Source organism: Anabrus simplex, chromosome 1 (genome assembly GCF_040414725.1).
Source record: "Anabrus simplex isolate iqAnaSimp1 chromosome 1, ASM4041472v1, whole genome shotgun sequence".
Taxonomy (NCBI): Eukaryota; Metazoa; Arthropoda; class Insecta; order Orthoptera; family Tettigoniidae; genus Anabrus; species Anabrus simplex.
In genome coordinates, this window is record NC_090265.1 from 1,047,644,959 (window position 1) to 1,047,666,539 (window position 21,581).

General features: G+C 39.2%; 1 protein-coding gene across 7 annotated transcripts in view; it reads right to left on the reverse strand.

Moving 5' to 3' along the window:
- The window catches only part of LOC136857940 (macro domain-containing protein PG1779), a 207,761-nt gene that overhangs the window by 12,548 nt on the left and 173,632 nt on the right, over positions 1-21,581 (reverse strand). For all 7 annotated transcript variants that reach the window (XM_067137056.2, XM_067137059.2, XM_067137055.2 and 4 more), the window contains 2 exons: positions 227-257; positions 52-125 (listed from right to left, as the gene is read on the reverse strand). In XM_067137056.2, the coding sequence (XP_066993157.2) occupies positions 52-125; positions 227-257 (105 nt within the window). The remainder of the gene's footprint in view (positions 1-51; positions 126-226; positions 258-21,581) is intronic.

The following is a 21,581-nucleotide window of genomic DNA, read 5'->3' on the forward strand; positions in this document are numbered from 1 at the left end:
ACTAACATGTGTTGATGAAACCGGGCCTAATAATAATAAAAATAAACTTACCATATTGGGATTTTTCTCTAAAAATTTTCGGACAGTACTAAGAGCGACATGAGCAGCTGGTTCCTGAGGGTAACCTACATAGACAAGATACATAATAAATAAAATACTACTGTTCTTCTGCAACATTCCCATTTCATAAAATGTAGCAAAAAATTATGACTAAAAGCATGCTTACCATAAATACCAGTAGAGATACACGGGAATGCCTGAAAAATTTAACAATAAGTATTGACACAGTCATACTAAAAGTGAAAAAGATGGCAAAGTTAGTATACCCAAGCAAAAGTCAACTGATTTTACAATCCATCAGAAAGAATGCTAATTAGGAAGAAAGCCTCATATGTAACAATTACACTCTAGGCATAAAATACCATGTATGAAATTAAGCTTAGAATAAAAATTAAAACAATCTTTTGGAATTTGCTTTACATTGCACCGAAACAGATAGGTCTTAAGGCGGCGATGGGATAGGAAAGGGCTAGGAGTGGGAAGTAAGCGGCCATGGCCTTAATTAAGGTACAGCCCCAGCGTTTGCCCAGTATGAAAGGGGAAAACCATGGAAAACCATCTTCAGGGCTGCCGACAGTGGGATTTGAACCCACTGTCTCCCGGATGCAAGCCCACAGGTGTGTGCCTCTAGCTGCACAGCCAACTCGCCCAGTAAAAATTAAAATGAAGGGACAACTGACAACATATAGCAAAATACAAAATGATGGGAGTACTATTTTTGTCACGTTCCATTCAGCAACACACTCATGCTAACCTTTATAAACTAAAGTGTCTGGCATGAAATTTGATCATTCAAGGTCACCCTGCTTGTGTACAGAGTTGTAAATAAGTTAACATTTTAATTTTAATCCATTGGCTCACTGAATTTTTCAGGGAAAATATGTGCCAATATTTCATTTTTTTCTTCTGTGTGATAAGAACAATTACTACTTATTTTACAATGTGACATCCTTAATATTTTTCAATTTTTTTTTGCAATAACCTTAAAAGTCAGCAATTACAGAGGAAAAGTCACTCAGTATCTTACTAAACATACTTAGTTCATTCAGTTTGACATTTGGAATTTCAAACTATTTTACTTACACCACTCTCGCCAATAAATAAATAGTTTCAAACCTCATTGGTCACATTCGTTCACTGCCATACGCAAGTACATCCACATTTTGCAGCTTCTGTTCTACACGTGGCATCTTCACCAACACTGCCGTTACTTTCATCCTGATACGAACATACATTTTGATGACTGTTTGTAGTAACACTGTACATATTCAACAGGCAGTCTTTGATCTGATTGACAGATAGACAATGTCTTAATTTGTGGTAAAGTTAGGGCTCAAAGTCATCCCTTACACTTAATTAATTAAATGAGGGTGTACAGTAAAATTACACAGTTCTATAACAGAAACAGTAAAAATAACACCAAATTAGAAGAAAATTATAGTAGTATTTTATTTATTCATTCTGACACTAATATGTGTTTGCCAAACGACACAAAATAGCTGGTAAGTTCTTTGAAAATAATCGAATCGTTGGTTTCATAAAGGAAATATCAATGAACTTAAGTATATGAATATCATACTTTATTGCCACTGAGAATTTTGTAATTGTGGTAACAATTTTGTTTTGCATATTTCGGTCAGTCTGTAGAACTGCCACCATTCAACAAAATTTCTGGGAATGGTTCCTCTAGCATCCAGAAGCAGTCTTGTTACACTTATGTTCCTGATGCTGTAGGCTCTCTGGAAGTAGGGTATTGTTGCCACAAATATATCCCGTTTTTCTCTATCTACGTCATCTGGTTGGGAAAGAGAGTCTTCAAATCTTACCGTACGGTCAATGATTTCTGCTTCGTATTGTCTCCGATTGATGGCAATTATTTCAGTACAACGGCTACTTCCACCTTCTGCTACACAGTGGACTTCTTCATGAACCTGAAGGTTTCTTTCTTTTAGACTGTTCACTAATAAAGATCTCACGGTGTTATGAGGCTTAAAGCGAAGTAATTCGACCATTGCCGTCATTTTCAGCATGTTTCTCCATTCCGAGGATGACAGCCCATTGCATTTCACCACCCATGAGTTGACAGATGATACTTCAGAGAATAACGGAACTCCTCTCCCTTTGTGCAAGTAGTTACTCAAAGCATGAAATTCTTTTAGTTGTACAGTTCTTTGGATCTTCTTAAAACTCTTGCATCTATCGTCAGTACATTTCTACATTTCTGAGAAGCAATGATTACTGATGGCATTATTTATTTATTTATTTATTTATTTAATTAATTATTAGATACAGCCTATGGATGGCCATTTTACACTAATAATAATAATAATAATAATAATAATAATAATAATAATAATAATAATAATAATAATAATTTTAAATACGTATAAAAGATAACAAAGGTATAAACAACAATATTAAGTAACAACAATAAATTAACAATTTTAACAGTAACAATGTAACAACAATGACAACAGTAACTGGCAAGTGTCGGTTACTGAAATTAGGAAGAAGAAAGGTCGAGGGTTGGAGGGACGGAAGAAAGTGAAAACCTGGGGAGGACTTAGAGGAATCTTCTATTTTTTTTGTTTGAAGGATGCGAAAGGTGTGAATATGTCAATATCGGGTAGTGAGTTACCAAGAGTAGGGAGACGGTGGAAGATAGAGCGTTGTTGTAAATTTAGGCGCGGATGGGACACATGATGAGTGCGCCGGTTGTGCGTAGGGCGGGGAGGAACGTGTATAGGGAAGTACGCCGGAAGAGTATTACATTTGGTGTAGTCATTGATTATTTTGTGAAGGTAACATAGACCAGAGAACTGTAAACGGCTTCTCAGGTCAAGTATACCCAGATAGTTCATAATGTCAGATTTAGTTTTGTTCTTAAAAACAGGATTGCGAGTCTTAACAATTAAAGTGAAAAAGTTAAAAATACTATTTAGTTGAGATATGTTTGTGATAGCAGATGAGGACCAAATAGGGGAACAAAAGTCAATAATGGGGAGAACATACGAGACAAAGTATAATTTTAAGGCGTTAATATAATTAATTTCAGTAAACCTGTAAAGAATGCCTATAGTACGCATAGCACGGGATTTTATAGAGTAAATGTGAGCAGAGAAAGTTAGTTTACAGTCTATTATAACACCTAGGTCTCTTACCTGAGAAGCCGATTGCAATATATTTTCCTGGATGGTATATGCAGTGTTCATTCTTTGCTTTAGCAATGAAAAGGAGATTGTATTGCACTTCTTAACATTGGGAGAAAGATTTCATTTCTTAAGCCAGTCACCACATGAATTGAGAACAGTCTGTAATTCATCACAGTCATCAGGCATAGACACTTCTCTTAGGATTTTCAGGTCGTCAGCGTACAAGAGGAGGGAATGACTATTTTGGGTGCAAAGAATTACGTCATCGACATAGAGAACAAAGAGTAGGGGTCCCAGAATACTGCCCTGAGATACACCTGACAACACAGGTAACCATGATGAGGCAGATTCAGGGAGTACCACTCTTTGTTTTCTGCCGGAGAGGAAAATTGTTATCAATGACAAGACGGGACCATGGATATTAAATCTGGTGGCAAGCTTATGAAGAAGAAATGCATGATCCACTGAGTCGAATGCCTTGGCCAGATCTATATAGATTACATCTAACTGAGATTTATTTTCCATTGCTGTATTGATGTGGTGATTGAGAACAGTGAGGTCAGTGAGGCATGATTTTCCGGGAGTGAATCCGTGTTGTTCTCAGAGAGGTATGGCTGTGTGAAAAAGAGGAGTCGGCAGTGGATTATTCTTTCAAGGACAGAGGATAGTATTGGAACGATAGATATTGGGCGGTATGATGAGATATCATGTTTGTTGCCAGATTTGAAAATAGGTGTGATATCAGCTTGTTTCCAGCTGTCGGGGAATGTACCAGTAGCCATATACAGGTTTAAGATTGTAGAAAACGGTGCACAGAGAGATGCAGAAGTACACTGACTGACAGAGCAAATGCAACACCAAGAAGGAGTGGTCAGAACTTTATGCCAATTGCAGGGTAGACTGACGTCACTGAGGTATGCTCATGATGTGAAATGCGCCGCTGTGCTGCGCACGTAGCGAACGATAAATGAGACACGGCGTTGGCGTATGGCCCACTTCGTACCGTGATTTCTCAGCCGACAGTCATTGTAGAACGTGTTGTCGTGTGCCACAGGACACGTGTATAGCTAAGAATGCCAGGCTGCCATCAACGGAGGCATTTCCAGCAGACAGACGACTTTACGAGGGGTATGGTGATCGGGCTGAGAAGGGCAGGTTGGTCGCTTCGTCAAATCGCAGCCGATACCCATAGGGATGTGTCCACGGTGCAGCGCCTGTGGCGAAGATGGTTGGCGCAGGGACATGTGGCAAGTGCGAGGGGTCCAGGCGCAGCCCGAGTGACGTCAGCACGCGAGTATCGGCGCATCCGCCGCCAAGCAGTGGCAGCCCCACATGCCACGTCAACCGCCATTCTTCAGCATGTGCAAGACACCCTGGCTGTTCCAATATCGACCAGAACAATTTCCCGTCGATTGGTTGAAGGAGGCCTGCACTCCCGGCGTCCGCTCAGAAGACTACCATTGACTCCACAGCATAGACGTGCACGCCTGGCATGGTGCCGGGCTAGAGCGACTTGGATGAGGGAATGGCGGAACGTCGTGTTCTCCGATGAGTCACGCTTCTGTTCTGTTAGTGATAGTCACCGCAGACGAGTGTGGCGTCGGCGTGGAGAAAGGTCAAATCCGGCAGTAACTGTGGAGCGCCCTACCGCTAGACAACGCGGCATCATGGTTTGGGGCGCTATTGCGTATGATTCCACGTCACCTCTAGTGCGTATTCAAGGCACGTTAAATGCCCACCGCTACGTGCAGCATGTGCTGCGGCCGGTGGCACTCCCGTGCCTTCAGGGGCTGCCCAATGCTCTGTTTCAGCAGGATAATGCCCGCCCACACACTGCTCGCATCTCCCAACAGGCTCTACGAGGTGTACAGATGCTTCCGTGGCCAGCGTACTCTCCGCATCTCTCACCAATCGAACACATGTGGGATCTCATTGGACGCCGTTTGCAAACTCTGCCCCAGCCTCGTACGGACGACCAACTGTGGCAAATGGTTGACAGAATGGAGAACCATCCCTCAGGACATCATCCGCACTCTTATTGACTCTGTACCTCGACGTGTTTCTGCGTGCATCGCCGCTCGCGGTGGTCCTACATCCTACTGAGTCGATGCCGTGCGCATTGTGTAACCTGCATATCGGTTTGAAATAAACATCAATTATTCGTCCGTGCCGTCTCTGTTTTTTCCCCAACTTTCATCCCTTTCGAACCACTCCTTCTTGGTGTTGCATTTGCTCTGTCAGTCAGTGTATTTCTGAGGATTATAGGGCTAATGTCATTGGGCCCGGTGGAGCGGTTTGTTGGGAGACTACTGAGAATATTTTGAACTTCGTTAGGGGTCGTTGATATTTGCGACAGAGAGTAACTGCAAACACTATTGATCTGTGGTAGTTCTGTGAGAGGTGCAGGAGGGGTAAAGGTGGAGTGAAAGTACTCATTGAATTTTTGAGACCTTAATTCAGTTGGGACATCACTATGTATTTCAAGATTCAGTGGTATCCGGGGTGACTTTCTATGTGATGAAATGAGGGTCCAGAATTTTTTAGGGTTGTTTTTAAGGTTTCCAGTTATTGAAGTGATGTGCTGGTTTTAGTCATTTTTAAGATGTGATTTTGAAATTTTCCTGAGGTGTTTAAAAGTATTATACGTGTGTGAATTGGGGATGGACTTCCAGAGTGACCACGCATGGGTTTTGTTCTTTAGTAGCAATTTAGTTTCGGCACTCAGCCAGGGGAGATATTTGTGTGTTCTGGGTTTGGAGAAAGGTACATGCTTTTTAATGGTAGTAAATATTAAATCCTCAAACAGGGAAACCGCACTGTTGACGTCACGCTCAGCTGATAACCAGCACCAAGGGAGGGATGACAAGTCCTGGTTGACGACTAGCCAGTCCACTTTACTCCACAGAGGAAATGTTTACCTCGCAGCGGGTGGGAAGTCTTTATGTTCATAAGCAGGTAGGCTGAGGGTAGCTTCGATTGAGTCATGGTCAGCGCTAAGAATGTTTCTGCCAACAGATACACGAACACTAGTTACTGTAGAGAAGAGGAGGTCCAATGTTGCCAGATTTCTGGTGGGTTTTAAGCAGAACTGATGTAGATGAAGACCATTTATGAAATTAGACAAAATAAATGAGTCTACAGGGTCGGTGGTTGTAGATTGCCAGGATATGTGCGAATTGAAATCACTGATTAGCACAATATCGTTGGATTTATTCAGAGCCAAAACCGTTGAATTAAAGCAATTTTCTAACGCTGTGATATCACCGAAGGGTGAGCGGTGGAAGCGGCCAACTAACAAGTTTTTAGTTCTGGAAATCGTAATTTCAACCCAGGTTATCTCACATTCAGTTTCTAGGTCGGGCCTGTGATGGGCTTTAAGTTTTACTTACTGCAATCATTACACCACCGCCACATTTACCGGCACCTCTGTTTTTACGGAACACTGAAAAGTTAGACGAGAATGGAAGTTCACTGTCCGAGACAAAATCAGGTAACCAAGTTTCCGTGAAACATAAGATATCAAACTCGCTAAATTCAGGTTCACTGAATACACAGTTAGTTTGTTTTTCAGGCTCTGGGTATTCTGATAATAAACATTAAGTGGTCCTGGATTTAAATGAATGTCGCCGGAAAGAAGTAGTAAGATAACGAACACAGCACGTGAGGAAGCATGGCAACCTTTCATCCTTTCACTGGAAGAGACAGGGGCATGGCGAAGCACAGGGAGATCAGAGACGGACAAAGCAGAGAAAATATAATGCCGTTCAGCGAAGCACCACTGCAGTATTGAATCACACGACACTTCACTTGCTTCAGGGATGGTTGTAGATATGAAAGCACAGTATGACACACTTCTATACACAAGAAAGACTAAGAAAAGAAAGTAATATGTCGGAGGTACAAAAACACGTCCGTTCCCAGTTACCGCCATCTAACAGCACTAACATAAGGATCATTCACTACTTCAAGTTTGCAGTTGATGTTTAATTGTTGGAGATATGTTTCCCACGTTGCATGAAGTATAGATAAGTCTTTATTGCTTGTATACAACATACTGTTAGGTGTGTCACTTGGTAAATGAAGAATTTCGTTCACCACACTCTTGATTAAATTTTCTGCTTTTATTAACAATTTCTTGGGAATTTTCTCTCTATGGGTGCCCATGGAAAAGGATATACAGTTGTATTAAAGTGGGGCCTATGAACTGATTTATAGCAGTTAATTTTTGTTGTGGTTGCAACAAATGGGAGGCAACAAACATGTCTAAATCACTTCTTAGATGTTCTAAAATTTGGTTTTCACTGAATATCAGTGCCTTATTGAAGGATATTGCCACAGATTGTTGGAATTGTATTACAGATTAATTTTCCATTTTGGATGATAATAGATCTAGATTTCTTAGTACTGATTTCTAGAACTGTCTCAATCAATCAATCAATCAATCAATCAATCAATCAATCAATCAATCAATCAATCACTCACTCACTCACTCACTCACTACTGATCCTGCAGCATATTGATGGTGCTTGCGAACAAGATCGAGGCTGCTTCTTTGTCATTTCCAACAATTGCTATATCATAAGCGAAACATAATGCAGTTATTGGATCTGTATTAGGGGTTAGTTTGGAACCATAAGCTTCAGCAACTTTTTCTTCAGTGCTGTCAATAAGTATGTGGTTAATACCCCAGTTAAATAAAACTCCTTGCATCTCGTAGCATCACTCCACATTTGATATTTATTTCCTCAGTAAGGCCTTCATGTGTTTTATTTTCTGTAAGTAGTTTTATTAGTAGAAGTTTGAGGGACTCGGGCAACTGAGAATGCTCAATGATCACAGTCTTTACTAACATATAAAAACACTATGCATGCGGAGGACCTGCGTGCTACAGCTGTATGGAGAATACCATCAATGATATTTATGTTAATAAATGGTTTAAGAAAACTTATTCCCTTATGACGCAATCTAATGTTTTCGCTATAACCCTCTGGACAACAGAACAGATGGTGATTAGGTCTCCAATATGAAATATCCATCTCGTTCCCTCCCTTGAATAGTCTAGCTATAAGTGCTATCACACTCACTCAATTGGATGTTGTATTGTTTTAACCCACAGTAACTCATGCGACGGGGAAAAGACCACATGCTGGTTCTTTTACTCTGCCATTGGTTGTGCGGTTGGCATACCAGTTCCCTCCTCCATATCCATGGTGGGGGTATTACCAAGCAAATCTGCTGTTACAGCAGTCGCTGGGAGTTTTGTCTGGAGTGAAGACTGTTACACTGTGGAGCTTTAGACCATGCGCGCACTCTCGCGTAACGAATGTTGTAGTCTTTTGGACCACATGCGAGTGCTTGTGTGTTATAATTTGTGTTAACAAGATGAACTCAACAAGAAAACATTCTCAGGTTGTTTGAAAGTGTTGAAAAGAGGAGTTACGTAATGAACAATTAGAGAGGGAGCTAGGTGTAGTTAAAAGAAATCTGTTTCGTGATGAGAAAAATGAAAGTGACAAAGACCTTTATTCGAAGGAAGAGGCAGATGATGCAGATGTTGGTGAGAATAGTGACCACTACACTGACACCAAGGAATCTGCTGACTCTGAAGATGAAGAAATGAATGTGAATCCTCAGTATACCGGAAGAGATACGACTACAGTATGGGACATGCACTACAGAGCAAAGAATGGCCGCGGGTGCACCAGATGACAAAATATTGTTACCCACCTGCCTGGACCAATGAACCGAGCTAGAAATGTCACCTCACCTTTGGAATCCTGGATGTTCTTTTTTCTGGATGGTGTATAGGACCAGATTGTTACGTATACCAATATTTGGATTGCACAGTCAAGAGAAAAATATGAAGGGGAGAGAGATGCTGTCGATACTAATAGAGCCGAGATGAAAGTGGTCATCGGACTGTTGTACTTAGCTGGGGTACTAAAATCTTCCCACACTAATTTGAGAGATTTATGAGCAATGGACGGAACTGGTGTAGAACAATTCCATACTGCTATGAGTCGGAAATGATTCCAATTTCCTCTGAAAGCTATTTGGTTTGATGACATCCATACCAGGAATGAAAGGAGGAAAGAAGATAAACTTGCTCTGATACGAGAAATATTTGTTGACAGCTGCAAAAGTAATTATTCACTTGGAGAACATGTCACCATAGATGAGATGCTTGAGGGGTTTCCGGGATGGTGTCAGTTTCGACAGTATATTGCTAACAAGCCCGCAAAATATGGCATCAAGGTCTACGCAGGAAAGCAGCCTGATGGACAGTTTTCAGTGAATAACAGTGCTCAAGTTGTTGTTGAGAGGCTGGTGGAACCAATTTCACCAAAAGCAGGAGAAATGTTACCACAGACAACTGGTACACATTCATTCCACTTGCTCAGAGCCTGGTGACGAATCACAGACTTACATTGTCAGTATAGTCAGGAAAAGTAAACTGGAAATTCCACCTATGTCGAAAAAAAGAACAGATCAGAAAAAACCAGTCTGTTTGGTTTTGAGCATGAAGGGGTTTTATTATCATACGTCCCCAAAAAGAACAAGGTTGTGTTATTGTACTTGTCCATGCATGAGGATGACACAATTGACTCCTCATCAGGTGATGCCAATAAACCAGACATGCTGACATTTTATAACCTTACAAAAGGTGGAGTAGATGTCATCGATGAGTTAAAGGGTAATTATTCCGTTTCAAGAATCAGCAACCGTTGGTCATTAACTCTTTCCTACTCCCTTCTAAATAATGGTGGCATAAAGAGTTACGTAATTCTCCAAAGTAAAGTCGACAGGATGAACCGAAGGCAGTTTCTGAAGAGGTTTTCTACAGGACTGTGCAGAGACTACATGAAGTATCGCGCATCACTGGCATGCATTTCCTTCAGCATCAAAATGAGGCTCCAGGAATTTCTAGGTATTAGCAATGAACTGAGACCGACTGAAAGAGAATCGCAGTATCAAGGAATGTGTGCTTACTGTGGAAGAAAAAGGAACAGAAAGATCAAAACGTGTGTGGACTGTTCACATTACATTTACAGGGGCCACACAGTATTCTCTTGTCTGGACTGTGCTCATGGAAACCTCAAAGAAGAGGACCAGGAGTTTTCAGTTATTCCTGTGTTAATATTAATATGACGACCTGTTAAGTTGTATTATGTAAAGATATTTCCTTATCTGGTCTGGAAAATTTTAGTTTTATGTGGCAGTTTTTTTCAATATACTTCATTTCTTATGTCCATTTTAATTGCAGAAATTGTTTACTTTATGTAACTGTTAATTTAGTTTGTATATTGATTCATCAAATTTGTGTTGTTTTAATATGTTATTTTATTACATGTTGTGTGTTGTAATGGCAAATAAATACAATATGATTCAGTAAAATATGATAAAAGCATCAAAAGAAGCTTAAAACTAAACAAAAACATTATTAAAAAGGAACAAACCAATATTCAGTTCATTTTAAAGTGATATTTCACTTAAGCGTAATTGAGGTCTTGAAGACCATGCGTGTCCTCACATTATAATTAGGAGCCAATGACCTAGCTGTTAGGCCCCTTTAAAGAAAACATCATCATCATCACGTTACAAGTCCTTGCAGGTTAAGTACAGCTTTATCCGGCCCATGGCTAGTGTCTATCAATATCGTTTTTATGACCAAAGAGAATAGGTCTGCAGAAATATCTATAACATTATTGACATCCCCGTTGCTAGTTAAGTCATACATTTCTCTCAAATGAGAATTAGAGGTACCAAATTTATTTCTAAAGTATTATTTGACAAGATCTTTCCTTATTTTAATATTGCATGTTTTAGTTCTGCGTAAAATTTTTCTGACGGCCTTCCTTCATTGATAAAAGCACTGAAACTGTGCGTGTTCATAATCAAATTTTTCCCTCCGTCTTTGATGGTCACTTTAGGAAGCTTCTTGCGGATTACTGCTAGTTTTATATTAGCCTTTTTTTTTAACCCCTTCTTTTTGAGCTTCAATATACAGTATTTACTTAATGGATTCTTTGGACCAGGTAAAAGATCTGTAGCCGTAGCTAAGAACTCTTATATTTTGAAACATTTTCATTAACCCAGTCAACTCTTGCTGAAATATATTTCGCCATTTCCTCATTTCCCCCTGATATGTAATTATTTATGTCTCCACGTTCATTGGGTTCTTGTAAATGGGGCGCTGATAAAGATAAGACAACATCTTCCAAGCCTATATTTTGGACAGGAGTAGGAGTCAAGGAGGTCGAATTTGCAAGGGATGCCGATAATCTTCTGGACGGGTTTTGTTAATGTGAATATATTCTGGTCTTTACAACTGTCACAAGTAATATCAGTCATACTGGCTGTCATATGTAAAGGATAACTTAGGATGAAACTAAAGATCTTGGAACTAATGATGTGTCAACAAGAGTTTATGAATAATGGAGGTTATGTGTTGATTTATGGTTAGTTGTCATCTGTATATCAAATTTTTCATTGCTAAGTTCATTGAAGTTGATAGGAAATGACAGAATACAAAATGTATATATAATTTCTGTACTGATCTTAACTGTTACTTCTGTTCTTGCTGCTACTGAAGAAAAAGGAATATACAATATATGTATAACTTCCGAGCCAGCTAATTCTTCTATATCGATCTATACCTAGCCGAGCGCTATAGTTTCCTTGAACAAAAAAAAGTGAAATATGCAAAATGTACACAGGATAACAAAAAACTGTCAAATCAAGAAAACTTTAATATAAAATTATGATGTAAACTTCTGTTTCACATTAAGAAAAATAAAGACCCCACCTTATTATAATAGAGAAATAAAGAGACTAATTGGCAGTCATACAAATTTTAGTGAAAAATGGAAGGATATGTATAGGTACTTTAAGACAGAAACAGGTTTCAAGAAGGACATTCCAGGAATAATTAATGAACAAGGGGAGTGTGTATGTGAGGATCTTCAAAAGGCAGAAGTATTTAGTCAGCAGTATGTAAAGATTGTTGGTTACAACTATAATGTCCAGATAGAGGAGAAGAGTTGCTATAGTAGCCCCTGTGTATAAAGGAAAAGGTGATAGACATACAGCTGAAAATTAAGTTTGATATGTGTTGCATGTAAGCTTTGGGAAGGTATTCTTTCTGATTATATTAGACATGTTTGCAAAATTAATAACTGGTTCGATAGAAGGTAGTTTGGGTTTAGGAAAGGTTTTTCCACTGAAGCTCAACTTGTAGGATGCCAGCAAGATATAGCAGATATCTTGGATTCTGGAGGTCAAATGGACTGTATCGCGATTGACCTGTCTAAAGCATTTGATAGGGTGGACCATGGGAGACTACTGGCAAAAATGAGTGCAACTGGACTAGACAAAAGAGTGACTGAATGGGTTGCTATATTTCTAGAAAATAGATCTCAGAGAATTAGAGTAGGCGAAGCTTTATCTGACCCTGTAATAATTAAGAAGGGAATTTCTCAAGGCAGTATTATTGGACCTTTATGTTTTCTCGAAAAAATCTTGGCAGCAGTCCCCAGAGAAGATACAAAGATATAGCTAGGTGATTTCAATGCACAGATTTGTAGAGAAAAGGAATACCGAAAGACCGTAGGCAAATACCCAGCTCATAAATTCACCAACAAGAATGGCATGAGACTTATTGAGCTGTGTCAACAGAACAACCTGAAGGTAATGTCCACCTCTCTGAGGAAGCACCCTCGAAAACAGAAGACCTGGAGATCACCTTTACAATCTCTTGGAGAATATCAGACCGACCATGTAGCCATCACACATCTTTTACAGAAAGAAATTCATGATGTGCAAGTTCGAAGAGGAGCCAATATTGATTCTGACCACTATTTAGTGCGTATCAAAGTGAAATTTACCCTGAAAAGAATCCACTACAAGAAATCTCATCTTCAGAAGTTCGACACAAAAAAGATAAAGGAAACTAACATGAAAGAAAAATGGGCAAAGGAAAAAGCGGACATCTGGCAACAGTTCCATGACAAGTTCATTACAAGAGCTAAAGAGACGATTCCATTAAAGAAGAATACGAAACACCCTTGGTGGGACTCTGCATGTGAAGAAGCACTGGAAAAGCGGAAGAGAGCCTTTCAGAAAACTGTAAGAAGTCACTTGAGACTCAACAACATTATCTTCGGACAAAGAAGGAAGTGTCAAAAGTAATCAGGCAAACGAAGAGGAGATTCATGAAGTACCAATTGGAATCTATAGAAAAAGATTTCCGAGATCACAATATGCGAGACTTCTACAGGACTTTCGAAGGAAGAATTTATGCTTCCGAAAACAAGACTGAAAGCTCGCGCTGTCTAACCAGGATAATTGTAAGGAGTTGGTTCGATATTTCTCTGAATTACTCAATTACCAGGAGCCAACATTACGATGGCCCAAAGAAACTCTTGTACATGTAAACCCTGAATCTCCACCACCTACCAAAGAAGAAATCCAGAGACACATCTTCAGACTCAAAAATAACAGGGCGTCTGGAGAAGAGGGCATAGTTGCAGAACTCTTAAAGAATATAGGCCCAAATACACTTGAGGAGCTCAGACTAATAATCATGGTCATCTGGAAAAACAGAAAAGTTACCTGCAGAATGGAAATGTGCACTTATCCATCCGGTACACAAGAAAGGTGACAAAACCGATATAAATAACTACAGAGGGATTTCTCTCGTTCAAGTCACCTACAAGATTCTCTCCGCGTGTCTTCTTCAAAGAGTACAAGAACAGCTTGAACACAAAATCGGAGAATATCACGCCAGTTTTCGACCAGGGCGGTCCTGTGTTGAACAAATTTTTCACTTTAAGACGATATTGAAATATAGAGCAACCCAAAGTTCTCCGATTATTTGTAGTTTCTGATTAAAAAATTAGATGTATGGCATTTCAGGCGTTTGCTCTATTAACCAGCGTTTCGTCTTAGGTCTGACACTAGACTCGCCAGAGTGGGATGTGTCAAGCCATACATCTAATTTTTTGATCAGATTTCTGATATGTTCTATTGGTGGAAAAATATCTAATTCCCTCCATGGGAACTTAGAATTATTTGTAGTTTCGTCGACTTCAAGAAAGCGTATGATTCCGTTCATAGACAGTCTCTTTTTAACATCTTAGAAGAACAAGGGCTTGACCCAAAGACATTAAGACTCATCAAGGAAACACGGACACAAAGTCAAAAGTGAAATTCATGGGTGAAGTATCGGAGCCCTTTGCCATTAACCTCCTCAGACCCAGAGAAATATTTTAATCTAATTTTTATATTTTCTTGTAATACCCAATAGAAGAAGCTTCTTGGAGACCAGGAAAAATAATTTTAAAAAAATATGGGATGGCTGACGCTTGCAAAATCGCATGTCCCCTGTAGGGGACACTGGGTCTTAACCTAGTACAGTGGAACCTTGGATTGAGAGCATAATTCGTTCCGGCAACAGGCTCATAATCCAAATCGCTCGTATATCAAAGCAAACTTTCCCATAAGAAACTATTGAAACTCTGGTGATTCGTCCACAATACAAAAACATTTATTCGCATAACATTTCTAAAACAAAATATAACGTAAAACAATTAACCTGCACTTTACCTTACAATAGAATCATTTTTGGTGTGAGGAAGACGAGAGATGACATGAGAAGAGTTACTGTGTAGCACGAATTTCACTAACGGAATCACTGCTATCGGTTGGCTCATTGGAAGTGTTTTCTTTTCGTGCAACTTTAACGAGGAACCTGTCCAATGACTGTTGCTTTTGCCTCTTTTTGAGGATTTCACGAAAATGTGACATTGCTTTGTCAATGAACAGATTCATCCACTGTAATCATCTCCTTCTTCCGACCGAATTCCTTTTTAGCCTTCTTTTCTTTCACAGGGCCCATCGTTGCAGAACAGTTATATCACAAATGACAGAAACAAAACATGTACAATCGTACGGTGTTGACTATGCGAGTGAGGCACGCCAACTGAAGTCCAGAGCGGGAAATGATTACACACACTTTCCCAGGAAAGAGAGTGGCAGGGGGAGGGGGAAAACAAAGGCACAGGGGAGGTGGAAACGTACGTACACGTGACGCTCGTATTGCGAAACCTCACTCGCTTATCAAGTCACAATTTATTAAAAATATTTGCTTGTCTTGCAAAACATTCGTAAACCAAGTTACTCGCAATCCGAGGTTCCACTGTATATCTAGCCTCATATTTAGATTTTGAAAAACACATTTTAAAGCATTTCTGTTATCAAACCATGACACATATACTTAGACAAAAACACAAATATCATGGTTACAATAAAATAAATTCAAATGGCTGACTTCTGAGGAATTTCACGTGCCCTACAGGGGACATACAGTTTTAACAAAGGATGAGTTAGTTACATTTTCAGATTTGTAAAAGCATATTTTAATCCACTTCTGTAGGCAAACCATGATATACATATTCAGAAATAATAGAAATATCACTGTCACAATAATTACATTAACAATTATAAAAAACATAAAACTAAATTAGAAAATTTATGTAATAAAAAATTTCAGAAAATACAAATTCAAAATAGCCCGGAACAGTAAAGTACAACTCATTAAAGCCACTTAAAATTCACAAGTCACTTACAGCACATTCTAGTCATTTTCATCGCGTGATAGCCATCTTCAGTCCAGGGTAGTCACTTACATTCACAACTCATGGTACAGTTTGAAACAATTCCTTGTATCCTGCAGACAAAGAAACACTTTACATGTTGAGCAGCGAATGCAAGACTTGTTGGCATTGCAACCAGGATATCGGCATCTATTCTTGGTTACGGGGGTTGGAAACTCAGGCAAGTGCAAAACATTTTTTGTCCTGAGGCTATCTGAAGGATGGGATACATTGGTCTTGGGATGTTTTGGCGGAGGCCCTTCTGGTTCATAGTCTGACCCTGAATCAATTGCAGGCACGTTGATCAAACTTTCTTCTACTTTCTCCGTAAACTGTAGGTAATCCAGAACATCCTTCTTCGATGTTCCTAGGGCAGCCTGGTCTCTTCTGTATTTGATCCAGGAGGCTGCAATAGCGAAGTCAAAGAGATGGAAGATGAGCCTTACCGTCCATTTTTTGGTTCGTGCGCAGATCCTATAAATGCTGATAATCCTATCTAGAAAATCAGCACCACCCATATACATGTTGTATGCCTTGACAATTTGTGGACGTTTAACTTGAATATACATAGCATCCTTTTTCGACCAATGTCGACATTCATCAAGGGGAATCTGGCCTTCTTTACTCGAGATCATGGTCACTGGTCTGTTATCATTCCATTTTACTAGTGTTATCTGTCCATCATTTCGTACAGTTTGATCTGTTGATCCTCGACCTTCTTTCTTCATGTCTCCATCACTCTTGAGATTGCAAGATTTTGGAATTCTACACTTCTGGATCGTACCTGTCGCTTGACACTCTGCCCTAGCATGCAGCATGTCAAGCAACTGAATGGATGTGAAGTACCAATCCACATAGATGGTGATTCTACGGGGCAGGGTTTCGGTTAGACGCATGACCACTTTACCACCTAAATCAAGCTGCTGGTACTCCAGATTATGTGTAATGGAATCTCCTTTACCTTGATAAATGAAGAAATCAAGGGGAAGGCCATCTGGCGCAGCTGCAACGAAGATTTTCAACCCACATGGGTTAGGCTTCGCTTTCACAAACTGCCGAGCAGATACATAGCCCCAGAAGGGTACCATTTGTTCATCAATGCATACACGACTGGGCCGAGGATTTCGTAAACACCCGTTCTGAACTGACTGGATAAGCGGTTGAACCTTCCAAAACCGATTGCTCTCTTTCTCTTCCGTTGTGACCCTTGAATCATCTCGCAACTTAAGGTTATTTCTGATAATAAAATAGCGGTTTCTGGACATTGTGTCTGAAATTGCAGGAATTCTTGTTTTCCCTGCCCAGTACATCCTGATCCTAGGGAATTTCAAGTATGACATTATGACTGTGATACTGAAAAATTTTTTCATCTCCTCGGCAGAACAATTCAGTATCATCCCAGTATCCTTGAGGTAGCGCTGATTTGTGTGCATGGCTAATGCTTCAAAAATTTGATGAGGAATATATTTATTAAAATATTCTATTGGAGGAAGATTTACTGGATTGGTAGGTATCTCGATGTGATCTGGAGCTGGAGGTAAAGGGCTGAATTCTTCGGTTCTCTTCCAATATGTTCTACGAACTGAATTTGGCTGTACATGTCTTGCTGTCTCATCAACACCTTCATCTCCTTCCTCATCCTCTTCCACATTTTCTTCAGCAGACTCACCAATTAATTCGAAGGATGGGCCATTCCGTTCATTATAATCATCATCATCCAGCGGGCCATCACACTCTGAGATGTTGCCACCAATCTCCAAATTAACAAAATTAGCGAAGACCTCAGATTCAAAAAGCGAAAAAAGGACTTCTGTAACTGCTACTATCAAAAAGTGAAATGACCTCACTCATAGTTTCTACTTTACATGTGATGATTCAACAATTACCATGTATCATCACAAATATATGTATGAAATAAATATAAATTCCAGTTAAATGATAATACTTGCATTTAGTTCATTACGTGACAAAAAAACACTGAGTTACAAATGAAGCCCAAATCACTTTTGAGGTTAACATGAAAAATCTTCTACTATTTATTTAAGCAGGGGACATGTATTAATGATTATGCTTGCATTTAGTTCATTACGTGAAAAAAAAACCAACTCTGAGTTGCAAACAAAGCCCAGTTCGCTTTTGAGGTTAACATGAAAAATTTTCTGCAATTTATAACACTGAGACCCAACGTCCCCGGTAGGGGACACCATACTTTCCTTACTTGTATAACATTGTCAGAAGATGTAAGAAAGTAATTCATTAGCAGAAGCCTTGTTAATAAATAACTGATAATTGTGCATTTCTACATTAAAATAGAATGATTTCACAAATAAACTTACCTAGAGCTGCACCTGAAAATGTGTCTCTGCTAGAAGACGCCATTTTGACAATTCGCTGTGTATTCCAGAGAAGCTAAATTTCATCAAACAGTAGTCTGGCGTGTGCTGCCATCTCTCCTTGCAAGCCTGAACTGATACGGGAACTCACCACTGCTTTTCAACCTTGTTCTAGACAAAGTCATTCGAGAATGGGAGAAGGAACTAAAAGTTCAGAAGCACTGAAAGCCCATTCAACTTGGCCAAAAGAACGATGACATAAAGATCAGTTGTTTAGCTTTCGCAGACGACCTAGTGATACTAACAGACAGTGATATTTCAGTGATCAAACAGATTGAAGTCCTCAAGGAATGCGCTGAGAAAACTGGACTACAAATCTCATTCGAGAAGACCAAGTTTATTTGGACTAAATTCGCCATTCAGGAATTACAAACAAAATATGGGCAGATCAAAGGAGTTCCATACTTTAAATATCTCGGTGACATCCTAGAACCAACAGGGTTGGAAAAGGAAGCACAGAAAGTTTGATTACAAAAACTCAAAAGAGCATATTGGAGAACCCGTGACATCTACAACAAGAAATGCATGTCCATACACACAAAAATCAAATATTATAATACGGTGATTAAACCTGAAGTGCTGTATGCAAGTGAAATCTTGGTATTTAATAATAAAGGTGATCTGGAAAACATCCTGAAGGAGGAAAGGAAGATCTTGAGGAAAATTCTGGGCCCAGAGAAAAAAGAAGAAGGGTATATGCTCAAATCATGCAAAGCTACGGAAAGACTGTCCAACCTTGCCGCAGACGTCAGGAAATGAAGACTGAAATTCTATGGACACGTTCACAGACTGTCGTCTTCAAGGCTAACCCACAAGGTTTTAACATGTACTGAAAAACTGAAGAACGTACCATGGATACAAGATGTTAAAAATGATCTGGAAAAGGCCAAGATAGAACCATCAAAAATACTGTACAGAAACATTTACTGTTACAAGATAAATAGTTGGGTAGTAAAGTCAGAAAATTTTTTTTTTTTTGCTAGGGGCTTTACGTCGCGCCGACACAGATAGGTCTTATGGCGACGATGGGATAGGAAAGGCCTAGGAGTTGGAAGGAAGCGGCCGTGGCCTTAATTAAGGTACAGCCCCAGCATTTGCCTGGTGTGAAAATGGGAAACCACGGAAAACCATTTTCAGGGCTGCCGATAGTGGGATTCGAACCTACTATCTCCCGGATGCAAGCTCACAGCCGCGCGCCTCTACGCAAAGTCAGAAAATGAAGTTCCTAAAAGATCGGGGACTAAGTGGTCAGAAGAAAGGAAACAGGCACACAATGAAAGAATGAAAGCAATAGGGTCGTTAAAAAGGCGAATCATAAATGTAATGCGCGATCCAACAGGGTCCATACACTAATAATAATAATAATAATAATAATAATAATAATAATAATAATAATAATAATTATTATTATTATTATTATATATATATATATATAAATGATATGAGTAAAGAAGTGGAATCAGAGATAAGGCTTTTTGCGGATGATGTTATTCTGTACAGAGTAATAAATAAGTTACAAGATTGTGAGCAACTGCAACGTGACCTCGATAATGTTGTGAGATGAACAGCAGGCAATGGTATGTTGATAAACGGGGTTAAAGTCAGGTTGTGAGTTTCACAAATAGCAAAAGTCCTCTCAGTTTTAATTACTGCGCTGATGGAGTGAAAGTTCCTTTTGGGGATCATTGTAAGTATCTAGGTGTTAATACAGTATAAGGAAAGATCTTCATTGGGGTAATCACATAAATGGGATTGTAAATAATGGGTACAGATCTCTGCACATGGTTATGAGGGTGTTTAGGGGCTGTAGTAATGATGTAAAGGAGAGGGCATATAAGTCTCTGGTAAGATCCCAACCAGAGTATGGTTCCAGTGTATTGGACCCTCACCAGGATTACTTGATTCAAGAACTGGGAAAAATCCAAAGAAAAGCAGCTCGATTTGTTCTGGGTGATTTCTGACAAAAGAGTAGCATTACAAAAGTGTTGCAAAGTTTGGGCTGGCAAGAATTGGGAGAAAGAAGACGAGCTGCTCAACTATGTGGTATGTAATACCAATATAAATGGTCCATTATTGGACATAATAAATTTCCCAGCTAACTCATTCCTGGTTGAATGAGGAATGAGTTAGCTGGAATATTTATAATGTCCAATAACGGACCATTTATATTGGTATTATAAATTTACTCATTCAGGACAAATATTTCAATTCCCTATGCGAATCAACATCTATATCATATGTGGTATGTTCCGAGCTGTCAGCAGATAGATGGCGTGGAATGATATTAGTAGATGAATAAGTCTGAGTGGCGTCTTTAAAAGTAGGAAAGATGACAATATGAAGATAAAGTCGGAATTCAAGAGGACAAATTGGGGCAAATATTCAATAATATTCAATATTCAATAAATGTTCAATAAATTTTCAATTTCTTTGAAATCATTTAAAAATAGGCTAGGAAAACAACAGATAGGGAATCTGCCACTTGGGCGACTGCTCTAAATGCAGATCAGTATTAATTGATTGAAATTGTAGGAAGTATCATCACTTTCCGTCTGGTTATTTCCAAAGAGGCTTTGTTTCGATATAGCAAAAAAGGAAATTGTAATAATATATATTTAAAAAAAATAGTAATAATAAAATTAATTAACCCACTGCCTATTGACGTCAGAAAAGTTGGATGGCGCAGCCACGCGGTAGAATGTTGAAGCTGCAACATAGTGACTGGTGAGATTTATTTACATGGCGAAGCATTGACGTCGTGATGGAAACAGAAAGAAAATTGTCAAATTTGAGGAGGTACTGCTCTGTATACGGTTGCAAATCGTATAAAACGGATGCGAAATCTCTTCACTACTTTCCTGTACAAAAAGTTCAGAGAGAAAGATGGGCTTCCGCGCTGTTAATTGGCAAACGCGTTACGCGATACATGATAGTGTGCAGTCTGCATTCCCGTGAAGACGACTTCTTTCCACAGCGTAGGTACCGGTACTGTTCATTGTACTCATTGATAGTTATTGTCTCTAATTTGTATTCACGAAGATTTAGCTACATCAAAAATACTAATAAACTTGTAGCCTAATACTCCTGTGCCGCACATAGAATGTAATCCGCTCTTCGTAAACTTCTTCATATGTGTAACAGCAGACAGTAAATTAACTATCTACATGTGAGTAATATCTTTAACTGGTAGTAATTAAGCGCTGCATTAAAAATGCCTATAAAATACTTCTAACAATGAAAGAAAATATGTAGTATTTTTCCATCATTAACTTTTCTTGCTATTTGTTTTACGTCACACCGACACAGATAGGTCTTATGGCGAC